The sequence below is a fragment of the Neurospora hispaniola genome, assembly GCF_033458365.1.
Source record: "Neurospora hispaniola strain FGSC 10403 chromosome Unknown B0T23scaffold_3, whole genome shotgun sequence".
Taxonomy (NCBI): Eukaryota; Fungi; Ascomycota; class Sordariomycetes; order Sordariales; family Sordariaceae; genus Neurospora; species Neurospora hispaniola.
In genome coordinates, this window is record NW_026944408.1 from 3,818,097 (window position 1) to 3,838,429 (window position 20,333).

Below are 20,333 nucleotides of genomic sequence, written 5' to 3' on the forward strand. Positions count from 1 at the left end.
TTTACACAGGATGGAGGGTAGGGGGAGGCTTCGATTTGTTCTCGATGTTTTGCGCCGCCGCGCGCTAAGGCCGGCAGTCAATACCTAGGGCTAGGCTTTGAATGTGTGCAGTCAGTTTGACAGTCTCCTGTCGTGGGCAACCATCACAAGTCCCTTTTGGCGGGAAATGCAGTCTTGATGTTTCGTTCTGGGCAATCTTCAAAACTTTGAAAGTTGCAGGGAGATCCCCAGCAAGAGTGGTCACGCTCCGGCAATTGCGGACTAAACTACCGAATGTATATTAGGAATAAATTGTTCACATAGTTAGCAACCCCCTATACGCAGCATGTCATGTTCAGTTTTTGACTTTCTATGTCGACTACAATCTCATGTCAGCTTCTTTATTTTTTTCTACTTTTTCTTATTTATTTTTTCTTATTTTCGGCTTGGCTTGGTACTCTTAGTCTATCAGAAGACATGTAAACTGCTTTGTCCTGAACCTACATAGTTGAAATAGAAGGTTAGGTATAGCTCAGAAAGCCATCAACACGATTCAATATGGCTTCCATCTTTCAGAAAGAGCATTTTCAAGGTTAGTTTATGCTTTGGTCATACCATGAAGCGAGATAATCAGACAAAAAAGTCCTGGAGAAGCTGGCTCGGGGGTCTCGAGCTAATAAACAAACCAGTTAGCCAGTACACATTGGACTGTATGTAGGATTGTGGACCGGCACCATGTGGAGACTCAAATGGCCGCAGATATGGACTCTGGAACGTGAAGGTGGAGGAGTTTGTGACTCCGGCGGGACTGGGTTAGGGTTTCGAGGTTCAAGTTATGGTGATCCCCCACATCAGAGTTTCCCGGCTCGACTTTACTCGTGGTCGGAAAACCGCAAGAAACCTCCTGACACCTCAAATAAACCACATGTGCGCTCTTGACATCCATACTCAGCCCAGTAGCTTCTGATGAAGTGGTGGTGATGATGGTCACGCAGCGATTCATAGACACCGGTTACAATTGATCACTTTTATAGGTTGGTAGGAGCTGAGGTCAGACTTGTCGTTGAGTTCGTTGTGCTCTTGTCCAAAGGCCGTCCACAAAAAATTCGGGTTACATTGTGTGACTCTGCGGAGTTCGAAGCATTTGATGTCGCCAACTTGAGCCCTTTGAGCAATTGATTTTTGGTGCAGATGTTGTATTTTCTGGCTTCGCTCTTCACAAATGTGAAGAATTCCTCAACGGAACCCTTGCAAATAACTGGACGTAACAAACATTCAAGCGTCTTTCCCTGAAAGGCCGCCATAAACTTCTTCCTTGATTGAGTTCCCCTTTATCGGCACAGGCTTTGACTCCTCGAACTCTCTATATGTAGTGTGATGGGTATTGCTGGACGTCGATATTGAGCTCAAATTCCATTCCTGTTCCTGGACAGCTCCACTTCGCTGTGACCTCTACACAGTACCTCTCTAGTGTATGTAACCGACCGCAATGCAGTTAGGATAGGATTGCGGATATCAGTGATCAGATGCCACATGTCCAATCAAAGCTCCGCTCTTCTTGCACAAGCACAGACACCCGGTCCCTGCCCCGCTATGCACCAGCCTGAAAGCGCGACCCAACAGCGGGCACGCCTTCAATCTGTCCAACTTTTTGAATGGCGACTCTGGACAAACACCAACAACATCTGGACCGGCATTCGAAGGAATAAGGTCTGATGTCAAGACCGTCAACCTGGACAGCTGTCATTTTCACATCTACAATTGATTAGAGCTTTCATGGTTTCGCAGCACCTTCGCCGCTGCTCTCCGTCGAGCTACATTTACTTCTCTCCCCGACTCGCCGCAGTCCGGGCAACTTGCGCCAAGCTCGAAATCACCAGTGTCGCCCTACAGAACACCACCACAACCTCGCGATGCTCTCCGAGGTGATTGCTGGCTCCCTGGCGGAGCTCGCAAGTATGTTCAACCGTCCTCTTTGCGCCAAACTTGGCTCCTACGGATCGATACTAACGTGTGATTGTGTCCAGAGAGAGATGAAGAAGATCCCGGGGGTAAGGCCAATCCACCTCTCGATGTACAGCGCTTCCAGAGAGGCTAACGAGACGCAACAACAGCTGAAAACCCGACCAAACAGGAGATGTACTCTGCAATGGCCATCTTCATCTTCATCTTGCTTCTCATGACGGCCTTCTTCACGAGTTATATCATGCAGGAGAGGAAGATTCAGGCTGTCCACGAAACCGTTGTGTCTATCTTTGCCGGTATGATGCTACTCCCAGACCTGTCATAGCCATACTCTTACTGACACCGACTCTCATCAGGTATGGTCGTTGGTCTCATCATCCGAATCTCCGGCAGCGACAACATCCAAAGCTTGCTTAGCTTCAGTCCGCAAATTTTTTTCAACCTCCTGCTACCTCCGATTATCCTCTCGTCCGGCTACGAACTACACCAGGCGAACTTCTTTCGGAATATTGGCACAATTCTGACCTTTGCTTTTGCTGGCACGGCCATATCGGCTGTCGTCATCGGGGTGCTACTGTGGTTGTATACCAGGATCCCGCTCGAAGGGCTGGAGGTGACCTTTAGAGAGGCAATACAAGTTGGTGCGTCTTTGTCTGCCACGGACCCCGTCACGATTCTGGCAATCTTCAACTCCTTCAAGGTCGATCCGCAGCTGTACACGGTTATCTTTGGCGAATCGATCTTGAACGATGCTATTGCCATTGTTATCTTCGAGTCGGCGCAACATGCGGAAGGAAATGGACAGCGAATCGGCGTAGTCAGTATCATCCATGGTATTTGGTATTTCTTGAAGGAGTTTTTCGGCAGCTTGGCAATTGGATCTGTTGTTGGCATTTTGGCTGCCGTACTTCTCAAGTTTACTTACCTTCGGCGGTATCCCAAGATGGAGAGCTGCATGATTGTTCTGATTGCGTACTCGACCTATTTCTTTTCACAGGCCATCCAGATGTCCGGTAAGACCTGCCACTCCTTATTTACATTTTCCAGGACAAATTCTAACCCCGCAACAGGCATCGTGTCGCTGCTCTTCTGCGGCATCACACTTAAGCATTATGCCTATTTCAACATGTCACGCCGGACTCAGCTGACCACCAAGTTCTTTTTCCAAGTCCTTGCTCAGCTATCTGAAAACTTTATCTTCATTTATCTCGGCTTATCACTATTTACTGAGAAGAACTTGGTGTATCAGCCTCTTCTGATTATCATAACAGTCCTATCGGTATGCGCAGCAAGGTGGCTGGCAGTTTTCCCTCTGTCGCGACTCATCAACTGGTTCATTCGATACAGGGCTCGGCGCCATGGCAGGGAAGCTGCTGATGTATTGCCTTACAACTACCAAGCGATGCTCTTCTGGGCAGGCTTGCGTGGTGCCGTCGGTGTGGCTCTTGCCGCGGCCTTCACTGGCAAGAGCAGGTTTGCCTTGCAAGCGACTGTGCTTGTTGTCGTTGTGCTCACTGTCATTATTTTCGGCGGAACTACCGCCCGCATGTTGGAGATTCTCGAGATCAAGACTGGTGTTGTTGAGGAAATTGACTCAGATGACGAGTTCGATATCGAAGCCATCCATGGCGGAACTTGGCACAAGCGGTCAGGCACGGGCATCGGGTTCAGCGCCCCTCGTAGGGGATCAACCGTGCCATTGGGGAACCTCGATTCGGAGAGAAATGGAAGTCCCGGTGGCAGGAGCGGGTGGGCATCTGGACATCGATCCCCGAATCCCATGCCAAGAAGACAGTCGAGTCGTCTTGATGTCAAGAACGGCAACGACCATGAGAGGGTGGATTTGCTGGGAGTCTCAGGGAACAATACCGACTCGGAGATTGGCAGTGATATCGACACATCAGATTTGCCACCACCCGCTCCCAGAAGGAGACCGAGTCCGATACCGGGCGGTGGAGATGCGGATCTGGAAGCTGGACCTGGCGATCGTGGCAGCGGATGGAATAGATCAACTTCTAATAACGAAGGTGGTCAAAGTCTCAGTGCCACAGCTGCTATTCGACAGCTCTTTAGCAGCGAAGATCCAACGGCACTGTTCAGACAGTTTGACGAGAACTATATAAAACCGAAACTCTTATTAGACGGAGGAACCGGAAGGGGAGGGCACGGAGGTCCCTCGGGGTCTGGCTAGGAGCACAAGACTTGACTAAAATATGTCGTGAAGTTTCATAGCGAATAAAACATATCATGTCTACTCGCCATGTGGTGACTCTATTAGTCGAGCACGCCAGTCTCAACATCCCTGGTTCCCCAGGGCATAGGAGTTGTTCAGTAATGGACACTCTGACTTGATTTGCGATGTCGATTCGACTCGTAACGATTGGCATTGTCCTCTCGAAGTAAGCTGAGCTGGAGTTGTTCTTTGTTTGGAATACGCCTTGCACAAATTGATGTGAACCCAGACTGCGCCATTAGGATACGCAAGCAGTCCGACGAGGCTTGAACCTTGAACACCTGCAAGAACAAGGCCACGGCGTGCAAGTAACACACGACTAGCGAGTCAGAATCGCGGATTCTATCCCTTAGTAGCTGCAAACTAGTGTAGTGTAGTGTATGTAGTTAGGATTGGCAGCTATGCCATTTTCGTGCCCGATCAACTCGGATGATTTTACATATGACTCGTTTGCTAGCAAGATTCTCCCTGAAAGTCCGTTTTCAATCGCATGGCCGCGCGTTGCACATCCAACCGACTCGGCGAGAAGACGCTCGGAAATGTTTAGAACCTGCACTGCCTCGTTTCCGAAAAATATCCAACAGCCAATGGAAATCCATTCTGCCCTGTGAAAGGATCAACATCAACTTGAAAGTCTTGCCGCTCCCCATCCTGGAAAGATCAAATAAAGTGCATACGCGGAAAGGTACTAGTGTCCCGAGAAGATGCAGCAAATGACACCCGCGGCCAACAAAGTGATAGTACATGACCTCGCTGGCAACGTTGACATTCTCTGCAAGGCCCCATTGTTGCAGCGCCCCGGGCTCACTGTGCATTTCTGGTGGATCCTAGTCACATTCCTCAGCCTGCAGGGAGCTCCAGCCCTGTTGGAGGAGCCACCACGACTGGGGGAGTGGAGCGTGGGGTTCCTGCCCACTTCCTTGTAAACATGGAGCTCGTGGCCTGGATGGAATCCCGCTTGGCGTTTGGTCATCAGGGCAGATTCGGGGACGGACAGGGGTTGGCGGGGCAGCGCCTTGGAACTCCATCTGATCTTCTGGACTTCCTTCCACATACATTACCTCTACTATGACTCCCTTTCTCCATTGTTCATTTTCTCTTGAGGTTGTTTGCGTTTCTTTTGTAGATTGGGTCTTTTGCTCATTGTTACCAAGACGAGCTGGAAGCTACTTCACCTCGAACACGAGACTAGGTTTACACCAAGTTTACACGCAGTTATTGCGCCTGTCAGGGTTACATCACTCCCGGAAACTTATATCACCTGTCGATACCTATAGGGGCACTTCCAGCGATCGAGTGAATCAGACAAAGCAATACCGCGTCGAGGAGAGACGTAGCTTTTCTGCAGGGATCACTGTAAGCTACCATAGAATCCGAGACAGCTTCATCTCCTCTCCAACAAACGATGCTCGACGAAAACTTTCCCACCTTCCGCTCCCGCCCGTCCCCGGACAACCCACTCTCTTCCATCCTATTTTTTACACAGAACGGCGCCGATCCTAGCCCCGAGTACATCCTCCGACGGGCCGACCCGGCCCTCCCGTCCTCGCGCAACAAGTATGCCGCCGCCCTCTGCGGTCCGTTGAACGCTGACGTTGTCTACGGCGAAGTCCTCGTCACCCCAGAATGGTCGCAACCCTCTATCTCGGGCGCCGAGATGCGCGCCCAGGCATTGAACGGCGCGCCGCCTGCCCCCGCGACGGCGCTGGCCCCAGAAACCTTTGCCATTCAGCTGTATAATCCGGACTCGACCGTCGCAATCAAGATGGTTCCGGGCACGTGGAATAAGACTGACTCGTGGGAGTTTGAGCTGCCGGTCCAGACGTTCAAGCAGCCATCGGCCAGCGAACTGGACAGAGAGAACGGAGGCTTGCCGCCGCCGGACTTGATGCCAAGGGTCATGTTCAGATGGAAGAAAGACAGCAAGTTGAGCAAGGATATGACGTGCTACATGTGCGGAACGAGCTTGGGAGGGAGGAGGAACAAAGAGCCGGATATCACTATTGCCATGTTCAAGACTACCACGCGCAGGGATGGGGAGAGCGTGATCACTATCTACCAGCCGAATCTGCACCGGGTGGAGGTGGAGGATCGCAAGGGGCTGGAGCTCATACTGTTGCTGGGAGCCGAGGTGATCAAGGACTTGTATCTGTCGCCGAAGGCTGATGTCTTCAACGTTGGAGGAGGGGGCTCCCCTGTCGGAGTAGCGGGCAGGAGGAAGAACTCAAAGCCCACCAGCACGCCACCAGGAATGCCCATCATGTCTGGTGCTGTGGCGACCAATGGTGGTCCAGCAGGGGCAGGAGGACAATTTGTTGCTACGAACGCGATCCGCCATCCAGATACTATACCCGTGACAGCCTCAAGCGCGACAAACCTTTCATCATCAAAGGCAGATATTGATGCCGAAACGCAACGGCTCAAAGCAATGGTTGAGCACGAGGAACAAGAGCGGCAAAAGCGGGAAAGACAAGAGCGGGAGAAGCGTGAACGAGAAGAGCAACAGCGCATCAAGAGGATGCTCGAAGAAGAAGAACAGCGCGAACGTCAACGAAGGGAAGCAGAGGTCGCAGCCGAAACAGAGCGCTTACGTAGAGAATATGGAATGGAAGGGCAGGAACTCCCATCGATCGTCCACTCCCCTTCAGCTCTTCAAAACGGAGGCACGTTTAGCAGCCCTACCCTCCCGCCACGGCAAACCTTCCAGAATACACAACCTCCGCCGCTCCTCTTCCAACAGCCAAGCCAGGGCCAGCTGTCACCAACCACAAATTGGGCAGCCACACCCTCTCTGCCTCCGCGGCCCCTTAGTGTTGGTCCGCCGGGGGCGCATCATGTTAGCGGGAGTAGTAGTAATAGCAGGCCGGGACCATTTCATTGTGACAAACTGAATAAAGTGTGGAATGGCGTGGTGGTACCAGCTCTGGATCGTGGTTCCGGAACTCCGGGACCTGGTAGTTCGGGGAGGAGACGCAGTAGCGGTGCACCGTACTTATCAGCGGATCAATCGAATGGCAGTGGTAGGTACGGGTATAGCCAGGGTTCTGCTGGTCTGACTGGCGGGAATGGGAGCTTGGGTGCAAGCGATAGAGAGAGGGAAAGGGACAGAGAAAGGAATAGGAAAATTGCAAAGAAGAAGAGTGCGCTGTGGTAGGCATCTCTTGATACAGGATGTTTAAGCATGTCATGCCTGGTTTATAAATGCACAATCACATTTGAAAGGAGTTGGTAGGCGTACTGCAGCATATTTCACCCATCTAGACCATCACTGGCGCGGTCAAACGTGGATTTGTTTCAAGAGGATCTGCTATCATCATATCATGACGGGATGAAGATACTGCCAGAGGCACCAGTTTCCGTCTAAATTGATGGCCCTGTTTTTCTGTTCTTCTCCTATAACTGAAACTGACATTCCTTTTGAAAGTAAGCGTCAGATCTCATTGCCTTATAAGACATATCAGGGCATTATAGGAAAAGATAAGATGTTGCCCCTTGCGAGCCCATAACTCCTTACACTACGGGTGAGCCTGGCTGGCACCGGGATCGTTTGGAAACGTGGATGGAACAAAACAGGTGAAACACCTTACCAAAGTTCGAGCTGAGGGGACGTTTGATCAAAGCTTCATACTAGTAACCGGGCTGTTTCATGATGTGCACCATGATGCGATGGCTTCTGGGGTATCAAGATTGTTACTAGGTAGTGTTTCCCCTGGTTGGGCCTACGCAAATGGTCTCGTGCTCCCAACCCACATTCAAAGGCTAAGGTGGGTTTTCTATGGGCTGAAGCCATTCATAACCTTGGTACACCACGAGATACTACTGCACGGGAGGAGCATCAGGTAATGGTTTACACAGAAAGACTACATTGCGTACATTCAAGGAATCGTTCTGTTTGCGTCTGCGCAGGTTGCTTGCCACGTCCGTCCCATATCTCTCGAGTCTACCCGTTCCCTACCTCCATGCTTCTGCGTATCTTTCCTCATGCTTCCCAGGCGCAACCACTGAGGCGGATAGCAGCTTGTTTCCGTTGCGGCAACGTGGTGACACGGGATGAACGGGGTTTTGTTCTTTCGACTTTGACAATTGTGGTGGAAAGGCGGGAAAGCTGAGGAGTGAGGGACAAGAATGAGAGGGGCTGCTTGACAGGATGGAGAGTGAGTTGGTACTTCACACAGGCATCCAGTTCGTATTTATTGGTTGATCATGGTGGTTGACAGCAACGATTTGCACGTTAGGAGAGGGCGGCTCTCCGATATGTAGTCCAGTTGCTTAAAAGTATATTTGGCTGCCGTCCTTTGATGCCCCAGAGACAAGCTATATTGGCTCGTCATTCCCACAAAGCCACTCTGGCTTGGATTAGTTATCCGAACCATGATGCCCAGGCCGCAACATCATCGGACACAGCCAGAACGGCAGAAACTGACGAGCAAAGAGACAAAAGACATGGGAATTTGATATCCCGCCGTCGCTGTCATGCCAGACAACGTTGTGTTCGGCTCATGAAGCTATATCAAGTTAACGGATATAGGCAGCCCGACTACGACAAAAGAGGGTGGGATCGTTTGGTCGAATTTCCGGGTCTCGGTTTATTCATTGGGACTCTCCGGTCATGTCGCATTTAACCCACAAAGACAGGAAGACTTGGTGAAATTTGGGTTAGGTCTTGAGAGATATATGCACCTGAGAAAAGATGAAAAATGGAAATGCTGAGTGATATTATGTGTCTGATGAAAGAAAAGTTTCGATTCGACGTTGCTGTTGGACAAATGCGAAGAGCCCACAAGCTGACGCAGTAGTAAAATAGCCCTCCCCTTTCGGACACCTTCCGTGATGGGATTTATGGGATGGTATTCCCAGCTTCAGTGCCTCCCCCCTCCTCAACCTAAGCCCGTCCAAGCCAGCCTGCCCACGTCACCATCGCTGGGCCACTGGCAGAGAGACTGGAGAAGACTAGCTGTGCCCCTGACAGGAATGACACTACTGACAGAAGCTTCCCGCCGTCCAGCAGCGTCCGACATGGTGATCTCGACCAACTGCACTGCAGAGCAGAGCCGGGAGAGCTAAAGCGGGCAGCAGAGAGCAAACAGGATTCAAGATTCGAGATCAGGGGAGAAGGAGTGGGGTGCAGACAAAGGTGACGAAGGTAAAGTACCTGTGAGAAACGTCCAGTGCGACGGAGCAATATCCGGACAGCCCAAGCTCCCAAAGCAACGAAGTGCTACACAGTGCACCGTTGCTATTCCCAAACTTAGAAGTCGTACCTTGGATATGTACCCTGCAGTGAGTGAAGTTTTTGGTCCAAGGGAAGCCAACCAAAAGATTCTGAGGACCGCCGACTGAAAGCGATAAACTACCTAATTTGACCATCTTGGAGCCATCCATACCTAGGTACCTACTAGGTAGCAACCTAGGTTTGGGCAATAAAATGGAGCCACACTCACGAATCGGCCACCGGCCAGACCCGATACGTTGCGGCCACCTGCCTGACTGGTCGACCTTGGGACAGGCGAGCGGCTAGCAGCTGCAGGCGGGCAATAGGTGGACCTGAAATGGTGTTGCTGTGCACACTGCACCACAAGCACTTGCCGCCTAAAGAAGAACCTCACAAGGGAACCTAGGTAGTGTGGACGGAAGAGACGCCCGTACACCTCCTCCGGCATTTAAAACGTTAGCGCGGTGAATTGAGGTAGTGGCAATAACTTAATTCTCCTTACAAAAGATGCCCACTTTGCTCACCTCCAATGCCCTGAATATTGTAGAGTGGCGGTACCACGCTAACGAATTATATGCCGACAGAGGTGTACTGCACCAGTCTGGACACAACAGCGCGCTCCAGACGGTGCAGCAGGAATGGAAACCCCAAGGAAGACAGTCGCAGGGAGTAGCTAGCAGGGAGATGGAGAGCAACTTCGTGATCTCCACACCACTGCACCGCACCACTGCTCTGCACCACGCACCGACGCAGGCACTGCACCGCAAACGGCTTTCAATCACCATTTGCATCTGGGCCAAAAACATCCACCACAACTATCCATCCAACTAACTCCACCACCGCGACAGGGACATTCAAGAGTTGCTGCACTGTCCACACCCCACTGTCACCACCGACCGGTCCCTAGCCCATTCATTGTCTAGCGGGAGGTGTCTGTCATCCATTTACCTCTCGCCTACCTCTACCTCTAGCCGAACCCCATCCGGCCGATTTCCATCACTTCACGACACGGGAACCTGACCGACCGACGAGACGACAAGTTGCTTGTCAGTCAGACCCGATCCAAACCCGCCTCCGCTTCTCCTACCCGACGCTTGCTGTTGCTCCCACCGCCGTAATTCTCGTCAAATATTGCCCGCTGCTTCCTGTTGCACGATCCGGTCAACGTCTTGTTACTGCAACCAGCCAAGCTTGGAAAGCCCACCGCTGTTGGCCTAGTGGCAGCTCCTACCCGCCCACTCGCGCCTCCTCCTCCTCCTCCATCCTACCATACTCGTCGCGGAACGGCTCTTGCGCTTCCCGTCGCTGGGAAACTGAGGCGCTCCTCTTCGTTTGTCGACATCAGCAGGATCCTCCGCTCTTCTGTCCCCCGCATGTCGATCCGGACGACGCAGCGCCCATCGCTGATTCCCGCTTCTCCGTCTTCGAGCCTCCCATAAAGAACGACTTCGGGTTTTCTTGACTCCTGCCGCCGCAGCCCCGGCTGTGGAGGCCCGGCAATTCGCGAACATGAACTTTGACTCGGGCACCGCCTACGCTGAGTCGGACGCCGACGACGAGTATGAGCGCGATATTCACGGAAGCTCCCCTATCGATCACACCGATGTCGAGCACTCGCCCATCGATTCTGGCCCCCCCTCGGCCGAACACACCCCTACAACATATGGCTACCGAAATAGTGCAGACAGACACATAGAAACTTTGATATCCGACTGGTCTGCCGACGACTGCGCCGACTTCATTGCTTCGATTGGGCTACAGCAATATGCAGATAGATTTATAGGTCCGTTGCGATTACATGAGCAAAAGGTTGCATATGGCCTTGACTCCCGCTAACTCCACGCACAGAAAACGAGATTGTGGGAGAGGCCCTGGTCGCGTTGCAACATGATGATCTCAAGTCGATGGGCATCAACAGTGTTGGCCACCGCTTGATGATTCTGAAGTCAGTTTACGATGTAAAGAAGGCTCAAGATGTTCCTATCGAGGACGACCATTACATGCCTCTCAGTACGTGTCGCGCCCCCTTACCTTGTGCAGTTTTCGCGTGCTAACATACCAAACTTGCAAAGCCGCCGCGACCGAAGCGCTATCGGCGAACGCCACCCTCAACGACATTAAGCATCTCGCTGAGCAGTTGCGTTTGAGAGACGAGCGCATGAGCCTCTTTGAGCAAGACCTGCGCCGGTTAACCGAAGACTTTAGGAGGTTACGGGAAGATATGCTACCGGCATTGCGACTCGCCAAGGATGCTCAGCAACCGCTACCAAGCGGACCGTCTTACGAATCAACTTTGTCACCGCCAGCTCCAGCCTCGTCGGCGGGTAGCCAGCCAAGTGCCGGCCTAAGTCGGCAATATTCTACCAAGAGGATCATGCTTGGGACAACGCCGAAAGCAGTCTCCCCTTCTCATCTTCAGACTTCCCACGGCCCGCCATACGACTCTTCTGCATCTAGTAGAGGTATGCTGTCGTCGTCTCATCTTGGCGCCATGAACGGGTCCAGTGCCAACACAACCTCCGGTGGTTATCCATCACCGAACATGCCATCGCCTACCTCTCCGCCCACCACCAACATGTCAGGCACTACCCTCGATCCGAGGTCTTATCGCGGTGATAACCAACCCCCATCATCAAGTCGGTCCACCTTTGGCGATAACGATCACTACGGTTCTCAAGACAAACAACCTGTGTCCGCTCCCCGCAGAGGACAGACGCCAGCACCTGATACCCCTGGTTCCGCGAGCAACGCGTCCGTCGAGATCTTCAAGTCATTCAGGGTCAGTATGGATGACCCATGCTATAAAGTTCTTCCGGCAGCGCTCAAAAAGTACCAAATCAACGCTCCGTGGGATCAATACGCTTTGTATATCGTATATGGCGATCAAGAACGGTGTCTGGGACTGGACGAAAAGCCCCTCATATTGTTCAAGCAGTTGGACAAGGAAGGGAAGAAGCCCATGTTTATGCTAAGGAAGACGAACAACGCTCCAGCTGAGGAACAACCCGGGAGCGCAGGACTATCGGCTGCGGCTCGCGGGGCGACGACCGTTTACGATCCACCGGGAGGTATCATATAAGCGAATACTGGGGCGGGAGCGAGACTGTGGTGATGCTGGGTACTGCCCATTCACTATCCGAGGCGAACCGCTGGGTGCCTTTCCGGGCTGCACAGCTTTTGCATAGCGTGACGGAGGATTATGCTGTGAAGGAAGCCCTGGCATAACTGGAGGTCCGTCGCTTGAGTGGAAATGTCTATGAGAAGAAGAGAAGGCTGAGTCGATGTTCAACGGTTCAGTGTCGCATGACCGGCGGCCAGTTTCGTCAGGTTAGCTCTTACCTGGGCTGGAATGGGCGGCTTGATAGCTGAGTTGGTGGAAAGGCAACCGCTGACATGGACTTCAATCTCCACATACACAGTTCCAAGAATATCTTGTGTATGGGAACGGTATACCAGTTAGCATTGCCTCTTTTGTTATCTTTCCTATTTAATTCACTGGTGAGCGGCATGGCAACGGGTTGGAGAAAATAGGCAACGGGGGGAACTGGGAGAAGGAGGTGAATTTGGTGAACTCAATCCCATCCGAAAGCGTCGTCCACAATTTTCGAGAACAACATGTTTCGGTATCAACGTGCTTGGAACTCATCTGGTCTGGTTGATTGAAGAAACGCCGAGGAAGAGGAGGAGGACATCAAAGAGGAGAGGAGCCGGGGAAGGGATGGGGGTCAAGTGGTGGTTAAGAAAACTTTCGAACTTCTTGTGTTATTTATTTATCATTTAGAGTGAAGAGAATTACCAACTTTGGTGCTTGAACACTTTCCAGAACTGTGGGATTTATATGCTGGTGATTGCCGTCGCCCCAACATCTTCCACATCTGTCATGTCAAAAGACACATTGTCGAGACCAAGAAGCTCAGATAGTATTCGTCAGAACGACCAGGACATCCATATCTCTAAATTATGAAATTGACATAAAGCAAGTTTTCGCTACTTTTACGCAACCATATACCTATGCTGGAAAATGTGAATTACGTCCCATCAGATATTTCCATCACCTACACCACCCAACAACTCAAAGCCCTCAAAAGACCCAGGCTAGTCAAAGCGCATTCCCAGCCTTGATAAAGAGGCTGAAAATCGCTCCCAACCCCGCCATCCACGCAAGACTTCTCACAGGCGCAAACTTGCGGTTATCCTGCAAGAAGACATAAACAAAGTTGTACACCAGCCTGGTGCCAAGGTAAAAGAGCGAGAGCTTGTTGACCGTCTCCACGGGCAACTTGGCGGCGTTGGCGGCCACGACGCCGGCGGCATAAAGCCCAATGGTCTCGAGCCCGTTGTTGGCGGCCGCCTTGGCGCGCAGGATGCGGTTTACCTGCTGTTTGGAGAGGGTGGTGTCCTTGGCGAGGTGTTCCTCTGTTTTGCGGGGGCTGTAAGGAGGAAAAAGAGTGAGTTTAGTGGTTCGTTGTCGTGAAGTTAAATGTTGTAGTGTATACGGAGGGGACTGGGAATGAGATGATGGAGGGACGGGACGGGAACTTACTTGGCCAAGTCATAGTTCTTGCCGGCAGCCATGCTGGCGTAGAAGTTGGGGAGGAGGGCGAGCACAAAGGCCACGGGGACCTGGTAGCTTGTGTCAGAGTGATTTTGTTTCGTCGAGATTGATGATTTGGGTTTTCTTCATTCCAAGGTACGTCATCTGCCTCAAGAAACCGAAGCGTGAAGGGAACCGTACATCGATTTCTCTTCACATGTTATGAGACAAGGTAGGTACATACCGAATGGAGAGACCAGTTGGACGAAAGATCAAGAAAGGGAGCCATTGTGATTGGAGTTAGTGGTCAAGTAATTTCGAATGGGAGTTTTTGAAGTATTCTATTGCTTTTCAAAGTGCGATGCAGTGACGTACGCCAAATAAGCTCGGGTATAAGGACAGAGGCACTTTTATATCACACTTGCAGTGAGGAGGGGTCCACGATCGAACAGCTCCTTCGATGACGGATGAAGCTTGTGTGGGGGTGACAGGGGTACATGGAAGGGGAACTTCCTAGGGAAGAAGGATCGATCCACTCGGTGCCCCATGCCCCTGTGGTCCAAAAGTCTGTAGCCATTCCTCCCGCCCCATGCGCCTCATGAGCCACTCCATAGGTATCCACCGAGTACCCCTAAGATCAGTAAACAGAAATCGTAGGCGCTATGCTGAAACATTTGCCTGATGCAGAGTCTCTTTCCTAAATTAGTCCTTGAAGGATTGCGCGGGGCCAAGCCTGCTATGATGCTAGATGGAGACGTATCTGACAGGCGCGGATGTTTGCGAAACCAGAGTTCCAGGAATAAGTATCACATAAAGGATTTGATGGACTCGACGGTACCAACTATCAACAGGCGAGATGCATCAAGACATTTGGATTACTGAACAGGTTTGAGTGGGACACAGTCTCGATCGCGATAAAGCATATCAGCCTCCTGATATGGCAGTTGTCCCGAGAAACATCATTTCCGCTTCCAGTTCTCTCTTTGCAAAGTCTCTTGAACCGAATCCGCTTTTATTTCTCTACCAACAAACAAATTTTGAAAACATACGCGGCGTGGCGTGTCCCTCTTGGATATAAGCCTGGGGAGATAGATACGCATCGACTTCACCGAACGTCCTCTCTTCTGCCCTCTCCTCATTCTGTAGCTTCCCCATCTTGTCATCGACCTTTCTCCCCCCCTCCGCCCTTCCTTCTTTTCTTGCTTCGCCCATCTCCTTCTATCCCTTGTGATAGAATAGGTATCCGTACGTTCCATGTCTGTGAGGAAAATGATGCGCCCATGTAAAAAGAAAAGGCATGGAAAAGAACACCCATTTGGTAATACCTATAACCCCTTTCTGAATTTGCGCAAACGTAGATGTGAGCAAAGTAGAAGAAAACCCAGGTAAATTTGCGGCGAGAATGCTCTTACTACAATGGAGGACATTGCCTATCCAAAGCAGGGACTAGATCGCGCGTAGGGTGATTGAATCGTGTGATCGCTTGTGACTCCTTTGAGAGTGGAATGATTCTCTTCGAAGTCATTGGGCCGGCAAAACGTGAGTAGGGCAACATGAAGCCATGCACCATGCTTTTCGGAAGAGGCTTTCCGGCGATCGTGAAAAGCTGACGGGATGTCGTCGAGTGTACAATTAGTAGGCACGGTTGGTGCCACGACGATTCTTGCTGGGGACAGTGACTTTCGTCCAGCCGTCATCTTCCTCGGCGGCGGCGGGAGTAGCGGGAGCCTGCTCCGCACCGGCAGCCGGGGTAGCCTGGGCGGGCTGGGAGGCGGGGGCACCGCCGTTCGCACGAGGGCCGCGGCCAGAGTCGCTGCGAGGAGCGCGAGAAGCGCGATCAGCGGGGACACGGTCGTTGCGGCGAGGCCCACCAGGAGCGGCACCACCACGAGGTTCCCTAGGAGCAGAGCGCCAGTTACCGCTCTCGGTGGCTCTAGTCTTAGGGGCCTCGCGGGGCTCACGGGCCTTGACGGGGAGCTTCTGATCGGCAGCTACACCGTTGGCAGGAGCAGCACCGGGGGACTTGACCTCCTCCTCAGCAGCGGGGGCGGGGGCCTCAACGGGCTTCTCAGCCTCAGCCTTCGCGGCCGCGGCATCCGCTTCAGCCTTCTCAGCCTCGGCCTTAGCAGCGGCCTCTTTAGCAAGACGCTTCTCCTCCTTAGCCTTCTCGTCGGCCTCCTTCTTCTCCTTGAGGGCCTGAAGGCGCTTCTCCTCGATCTCGCGTTCGCGGGCGGCAGTATCGATGGGGCGAGCGGCACCGAAGGGGCTGGCCTTCGAGTCAGTCGAAGCGGTCGATCCGGCCTCGGGGGCTTCTGAAACGGTTCTCTTGGCGAGGTTCAGCTTAGGGCGACCGACAGGAAGAGCAGCCGAGGGCGCCGGAGAGTTGGGGACGCTTCCTTCACGAGACTCGGTAGCAGGGCGCATGCTGTTGCGCCATTGGTTGTCCTTCTCAGCGGCAGTGGGAGCGCGCTCGGGACGGTCGCCAAACTCGCGGCGAGGAGGACGGGAAGTATCTTGACGACCCTCACCAGGGCCCCAAGCAGCGGGGGAAGCCCTCCTATCATTGCGGAAAGACTCGCCACGGGCCTCAAGGGGACGCGAGCGAGAGGAATCTCTGATTTGCTCAGTGGGCTCCGCGGGGGGGAGGGGACCACGTCTTTCCCAGTTGCCGAAATCGCGAACCTTGCCATCGTCGGCAGGGGCAAACTCTCTGGGGGCTCTACGCTCGCCAAAGTCACGTTGGGGGCGGTCACGTCCGGGCAAGTCGGGAAGGGGTCCTCTGCGCTCCCAGGTGGGGAGATCACGGCTCGACTCAGCCCTGTCGCTGTATCCCTGCTTGGCTGCGAGGCTGTCAATAACACAATCAGACATAGGACTGATATATGGGAACACATACGGGGATCGGCAATCTTGATGCGGATGCTACGACCGTCAAAGGTCTCTCCATCACGGGTCAAGGCAGTCTTGAGACCCTCGACATCCTTGAACTCGGCATAGGCAAAACCCTTGGGGCGCTGAGTCTCGCGGTCCTCGATGATGCGGACATTCACGACATCGCAGCCCTCAAAGAACTCGGTAACGGACTCGGCGGTCGCATTGTATGAAAGGTTACCGAGATGAGCGGTGAAAGGGGGCCTGGTAGGAAGCTGGGCCGGGCTAATGTTGTCGCGGAGGGAGGAATAACCTGTCATAACTCCAAGGTCAACACAGGGGCAAGCCGGCTAGTTGTTGGAAGGTTGACCTACCGCGGTCAGCAAACGAAGAGCCTCCACCATAGGTGGAAGGGCCGCGACGCTCAGCGGGAGGGAGAGGTTGAGTGCCGGAGGCTAGACTGTATGTTAACCAAACAATATCAAAGGACGACGGAGGCGGCGTTACTTACCATAGGTGTCCTCGACCTCATCAGCCCAAGAGCCGCCGAAAGCTGTACGATATGTCAGTCGTAGGTCTCATTAAGCGACAGGAACGGGATTGACATGACCACCCTGCTAGGCGGGCTGGTGCCTTGGCGTGGAGGGGGAGGGGTCAACTCACAGGGTTCGTTCAAAAATTCGCCCAGAGAAAGCTTCTGGACTTCCTTCTTCTTGGGAGCTGTTGCAAACCCGAATCAGCATGTGACGCCAGCGAGAAGACGGTGGGACGGTAGGGTCGGAGGGGCGCGAGGTATGGTAGGTTGGGTTTGGAAAGTGGTCGACGAAGTCATGGCGACAGTGACGGTGATGATGATGATGTCGTCAACGATGGTGGTGCTCACCCATGATTGCGGTTTTTTGAAAAGCCTACGTCGCGACAGACGATGGTCGCAAGCGTAGACGAGGGGGGGTGGTTTGCCGGAGAGGAGTATTCTAGCCGGCGGGTTGATGGTAATGACCTCGAGGTGATCCGAGAGCGATGGAGGAGGAGTGTCGAGTACCGTTGAGAGGACGCAGCTGGTGGTACCGACAAAGTGGAAGGGAAGGACGAATGGTAGACGAGGATGGGGGTCGCCGTTGGTTCCGTCGTGATTTCCCAAGTGGGTTCGAGATTCGGCGTTGCGGGCAGGACGACAAAAAAATTCGTCTTTTGATAGAAGGTGGAATCCAGTGGAGGGTTAACATTTTTTTGCTCGGCATTGAGTGGGCAGGTGGGCTGCGTGGGGCGTGGGCGCTGGTGGCCTGGTGGGTGAATGTGGGAAAGTGCGTGCGGTGCAATGGCTGCGCTAGTTCGCATGTGGCTTAGCGCGAGTTTACTTACGCACCTCCACCTTCTCGACGGGACTTTAAAGTTGCGCGCTAGCAGAAGGATTCAGTGGTGTTCTTGCAGCGCAGAGAGCCCTGGTGCCGCTTTTGGTGCTGCCCGCATCGACCTTCCATTCCTTTCGCACCCCTCTTTGCGGGCCGTCATTCTGGGCTCCCCCGCTATCGCTACCCGGTGCCTTCCACTTCACTGTTGCTGCGCATGGCCTCCCGATCCCTTCTCCAACGAAAGCCCGTCAAATAGTATAACTCCAGTCCCATCTCGCCTTTCAAATGGTTGAGGAAACCAAGGCTGGATTCAGGTAACGAATAACCCAGAGCAGTACTAGGTACCTTACCAAATGCGCTCTGAGTGGGAAGCCCAACTCTTTGTATGGTTTAGTTCACGGGGCGCATCTGACAGGTTTAAGCCATCATCCGAGGTTCACAGCACTCGGCAGATCAGACTATTTAGAGAAACGGACTCGAGGAGTCCCGTCCACAGCTGGAAATGAAGAGGACCGAGTCTCCTGTCCTCAACAAGGTGTTGAGTGACAACGTAAACAGTGCACAGATGCCGACTCTTTCAGATGATGCGCCCAGTGAAAAGATGGGTGATCAGGTTCCTTCCTTCTCTTACAAACGGCCGAATCCAGTCCTTGGCCCTGCGTTGAAACTTGGAGTCGGTGTGGGTGAGTTAAAACCCAAAGCTACTTGACTTTTCTTACAGCCGATGGACTGACACTGCGGGCTTAGGAACTCTGGGTCTCCTTACCGGAGCTGCAGCCGGCATCATTCGTTCAGCGCCCCCAGGATTATATGCAGCTACAACTGGTATTCAGTGGTTTGTCCTGAGTTCCAGTTTCTGGGGTGCGTATGCTGTGCCCTTGAGCGTACAATGCCATGTAAGCTATGGTACTAACCTTCTCCAGGTGCTCGTCAGTTTGCTCTTAATTCTTTGGCAAACGGCACCGATTCTTCCCCTTCGAGCAACAATCTCATAGCAACTAGCTCTGCTGGTGCATTTTCGGGAGCCACGGCGGGCTTACTTCGTAAGTTGAACAGTAGAGGTATCCCGAGGTGCGGCAACCGAGCTAACATATATGGCAGGCGGACCGAGAAACATCCTACCGGGTGCAGTCGTCTTTTCACTGCTCGGTCTGGGTGGCGCGGCTCTTCAGAACAGAATCAAGTCGAAAGAGCAGTCTGAGAGTTGGTTCCGCAAAGTTATTGACGGGAAATGGAGCCCTATCACCCGGATTACTAACCAGGATTGGGAAAGGATACTTGAGGAGAAGCTGCTGCGAGTCGAGACAGAAATTGCCGTCTTGGATGACTCGATCGAAGAACTACGCAAGAACGAAAGGCAGACCTAGTTGACTGTGGTGCGCTTTGTACCATTGAGGATGTTTGTAGAACCAACGGCTATGATAGCGCATAGCCATGCCCACCAGCAGCTGAGCTTTTTGACGACGTCCTGTTCACGAGGTCAGATTTTTCGCACGCTTCGAGAGGACGTGATTGTTTTCTCTCCATGAACCCCTTATCCTGTGTCCGTGTTTATGTGGTCCAAGCTTTCAGGGGGAGTTCTTGGCATTTGGGGATTTCCACCGAGGTAACCTTCTGCAACATAGATTTAAGACTCCCCGGAATATGTAAGTCGCCTTGAGCACAAGGAGCATAGACATCCTCCGTTACGATGTTTTGGTTATGTTTATGGCGTACGCGCAGTGCGTTGACAACGGTCTCGGAACTAGACCAGCAACACTTCGAATTTGGCGGGAGTGAAGCGGGAAGCGAACGAGGTGTAATTATTTAGTGGATCACGCTCCAATACAAAAGTCAGCGAACCCGTCGGCAAACGGATGGAGTTCTACTCAAGCAGCAAACCAGGAAGCCCCGGTCTTTGGGCAATAAACCTTTCCAAAAAGACGATTTTTCAAGCAGTATTTATCGAGCAACAACGGGTGTTTCATCAGAGCGAAGTAAGGAAACAACAAACCATGAAAATCCCAGCGGCTGTGATGTCAGTTTAGTTAAGCTTTTTAGTAGTGAGCCAAGCTCCATGGTGGCACGAATTGGATACGGACGATCATGAGGAAAAGGGGTATATACATGGGATGTCGTCGTGCGGTGGGCGTGAGGCTGGTGGCTCACTCGAAATAGAATTGGAGAAAGGTATCGAATCAATGAAGG

General features: G+C 52.6%; 6 protein-coding genes across 6 annotated transcripts; 4 read left to right on the forward strand and 2 right to left on the reverse strand.

The window, feature by feature from the left end:
• The first annotated feature begins 1,555 nt into the window (after positions 1–1,555).
• On the forward strand, positions 1,556–4,573 carry B0T23DRAFT_411966 (Sodium/hydrogen exchanger family-domain-containing protein). Its single transcript, XM_062839456.1, has 5 exons — positions 1,556–1,935; positions 2,007–2,030; positions 2,094–2,240; positions 2,301–2,957; positions 3,015–4,573. The coding sequence occupies exons 1-5, from the start codon at positions 1,893–1,895 to the stop codon at positions 4,133–4,135; spliced, it is 1,992 nt and encodes a 663-aa protein (XP_062694490.1). The 5' UTR covers positions 1,556–1,892; the 3' UTR covers positions 4,136–4,573.
• An 858-nt stretch (positions 4,574–5,431) lies between these two features.
• On the forward strand, positions 5,432–7,648 carry B0T23DRAFT_124593 (uncharacterized protein). Its single transcript, XM_062832092.1, has one exon. The coding sequence runs from the start codon at positions 5,583–5,585 to the stop codon at positions 7,329–7,331; it is 1,749 nt and encodes a 582-aa protein (XP_062694491.1). The 5' UTR covers positions 5,432–5,582; the 3' UTR covers positions 7,332–7,648.
• A 2,957-nt stretch (positions 7,649–10,605) lies between these two features.
• On the forward strand, positions 10,606–12,626 carry B0T23DRAFT_124640 (uncharacterized protein). Its single transcript, XM_062832093.1, has 3 exons — positions 10,606–11,172; positions 11,238–11,399; positions 11,462–12,626. The coding sequence occupies exons 1-3, from the start codon at positions 10,899–10,901 to the stop codon at positions 12,466–12,468; spliced, it is 1,443 nt and encodes a 480-aa protein (XP_062694492.1). The 5' UTR covers positions 10,606–10,898; the 3' UTR covers positions 12,469–12,626.
• A 566-nt stretch (positions 12,627–13,192) lies between these two features.
• Positions 13,193–14,421, reverse strand: B0T23DRAFT_378093 (uncharacterized protein). The gene is made up of 3 exons (XM_062837071.1): positions 14,168–14,421; positions 13,933–14,012; positions 13,193–13,819 (listed from the first exon to the last, which is right to left on the reverse strand). The coding sequence occupies exons 1-3, from the start codon at positions 14,210–14,212 to the stop codon at positions 13,489–13,491; spliced, it is 456 nt and encodes a 151-aa protein (XP_062694493.1). The 5' UTR covers positions 14,213–14,421; the 3' UTR covers positions 13,193–13,488.
• Positions 14,422–15,404: 983 nt separating this feature from the next.
• On the reverse strand, positions 15,405–18,011 carry B0T23DRAFT_124691 (uncharacterized protein). Its single transcript, XM_062832094.1, has 6 exons — positions 17,678–18,011; positions 17,458–17,514; positions 17,306–17,347; positions 17,169–17,249; positions 16,820–17,107; positions 15,405–16,763 (listed from the first exon to the last, which is right to left on the reverse strand). The coding sequence occupies exons 1-6, from the start codon at positions 17,679–17,681 to the stop codon at positions 15,556–15,558; spliced, it is 1,680 nt and encodes a 559-aa protein (XP_062694494.1). The 5' UTR covers positions 17,682–18,011; the 3' UTR covers positions 15,405–15,555.
• A 165-nt stretch (positions 18,012–18,176) lies between these two features.
• On the forward strand, positions 18,177–19,798 carry B0T23DRAFT_411971 (uncharacterized protein). The gene is made up of 4 exons (XM_062839458.1): positions 18,177–18,829; positions 18,894–19,007; positions 19,070–19,189; positions 19,248–19,798. The coding sequence occupies exons 1-4, from the start codon at positions 18,649–18,651 to the stop codon at positions 19,511–19,513; spliced, it is 681 nt and encodes a 226-aa protein (XP_062694495.1). The 5' UTR covers positions 18,177–18,648; the 3' UTR covers positions 19,514–19,798.
• Positions 19,799–20,333: the final 535 nt, after the last annotated feature.

Bases quoted from the DNA above. Each gene is read 5' to 3' on its own strand.
- B0T23DRAFT_411971 (XM_062839458.1), top strand. From the start codon at position 18,649: ATGAAGAGGACCGAGTCTCCTGTCCTCAACAAGGTGTTGAGTGACAAC. The intron at 19,008-19,069 runs GTGCGTATGCTG...AACCTTCTCCAG, and splicing joins CCTGAGTTCCAGTTTCTGGG to GTGCTCGTCAGTTTGCTCTT. The intron at 19,190-19,247 runs GTAAGTTGAACA...CATATATGGCAG, and splicing joins AGCCACGGCGGGCTTACTTC to GCGGACCGAGAAACATCCTA.
- B0T23DRAFT_124691 (XM_062832094.1), bottom strand. The intron at 17,250-17,305 runs GTAAGTAACGCC...CATACAGTCTAG, and splicing joins TGAGGTCGAGGACACCTATG to CCTCCGGCACTCAACCTCTC. The intron at 16,764-16,819 runs GTATGTGTTCCC...ACAGCCTCGCAG, and splicing joins CATCAAGATTGCCGATCCCC to CCAAGCAGGGATACAGCGAC.
- B0T23DRAFT_411966 (XM_062839456.1), top strand. From the start codon at position 1,893: ATGCTCTCCGAGGTGATTGCTGGCTCCCTGGCGGAGCTCGCAA. The intron at 2,031-2,093 runs GTAAGGCCAATC...ACGCAACAACAG, and splicing joins AGATGAAGAAGATCCCGGGG to CTGAAAACCCGACCAAACAG. The intron at 2,241-2,300 runs GTATGATGCTAC...GACTCTCATCAG, and splicing joins CGTTGTGTCTATCTTTGCCG to GTATGGTCGTTGGTCTCATC.
- B0T23DRAFT_124593 (XM_062832092.1), top strand. From the start codon at position 5,583: ATGCTCGACGAAAACTTTCCCACCTTCCGCTCCCGCCCGTCCCCGGAC.
- B0T23DRAFT_124640 (XM_062832093.1), top strand. From the start codon at position 10,899: ATGAACTTTGACTCGGGCACCGCCTACGCTGAGTCGGACGCCGACGAC. The intron at 11,173-11,237 runs GTCCGTTGCGAT...CTCCACGCACAG, and splicing joins ATATGCAGATAGATTTATAG to AAAACGAGATTGTGGGAGAG. The intron at 11,400-11,461 runs GTACGTGTCGCG...AAACTTGCAAAG, and splicing joins CGACCATTACATGCCTCTCA to CCGCCGCGACCGAAGCGCTA.
- B0T23DRAFT_378093 (XM_062837071.1), bottom strand. From the start codon at position 14,212: ATGGCTCCCTTTCTTGATCTTTCGTCCAACTGGTCTCTCCATTCG. The intron at 14,013-14,167 runs GTATGTACCTAC...ACAAGCTACCAG, and splicing joins CCAACTGGTCTCTCCATTCG to GTCCCCGTGGCCTTTGTGCT. The intron at 13,820-13,932 runs GTAAGTTCCCGT...TCCTCCTTACAG, and splicing joins AAGAACTATGACTTGGCCAA to CCCCCGCAAAACAGAGGAAC.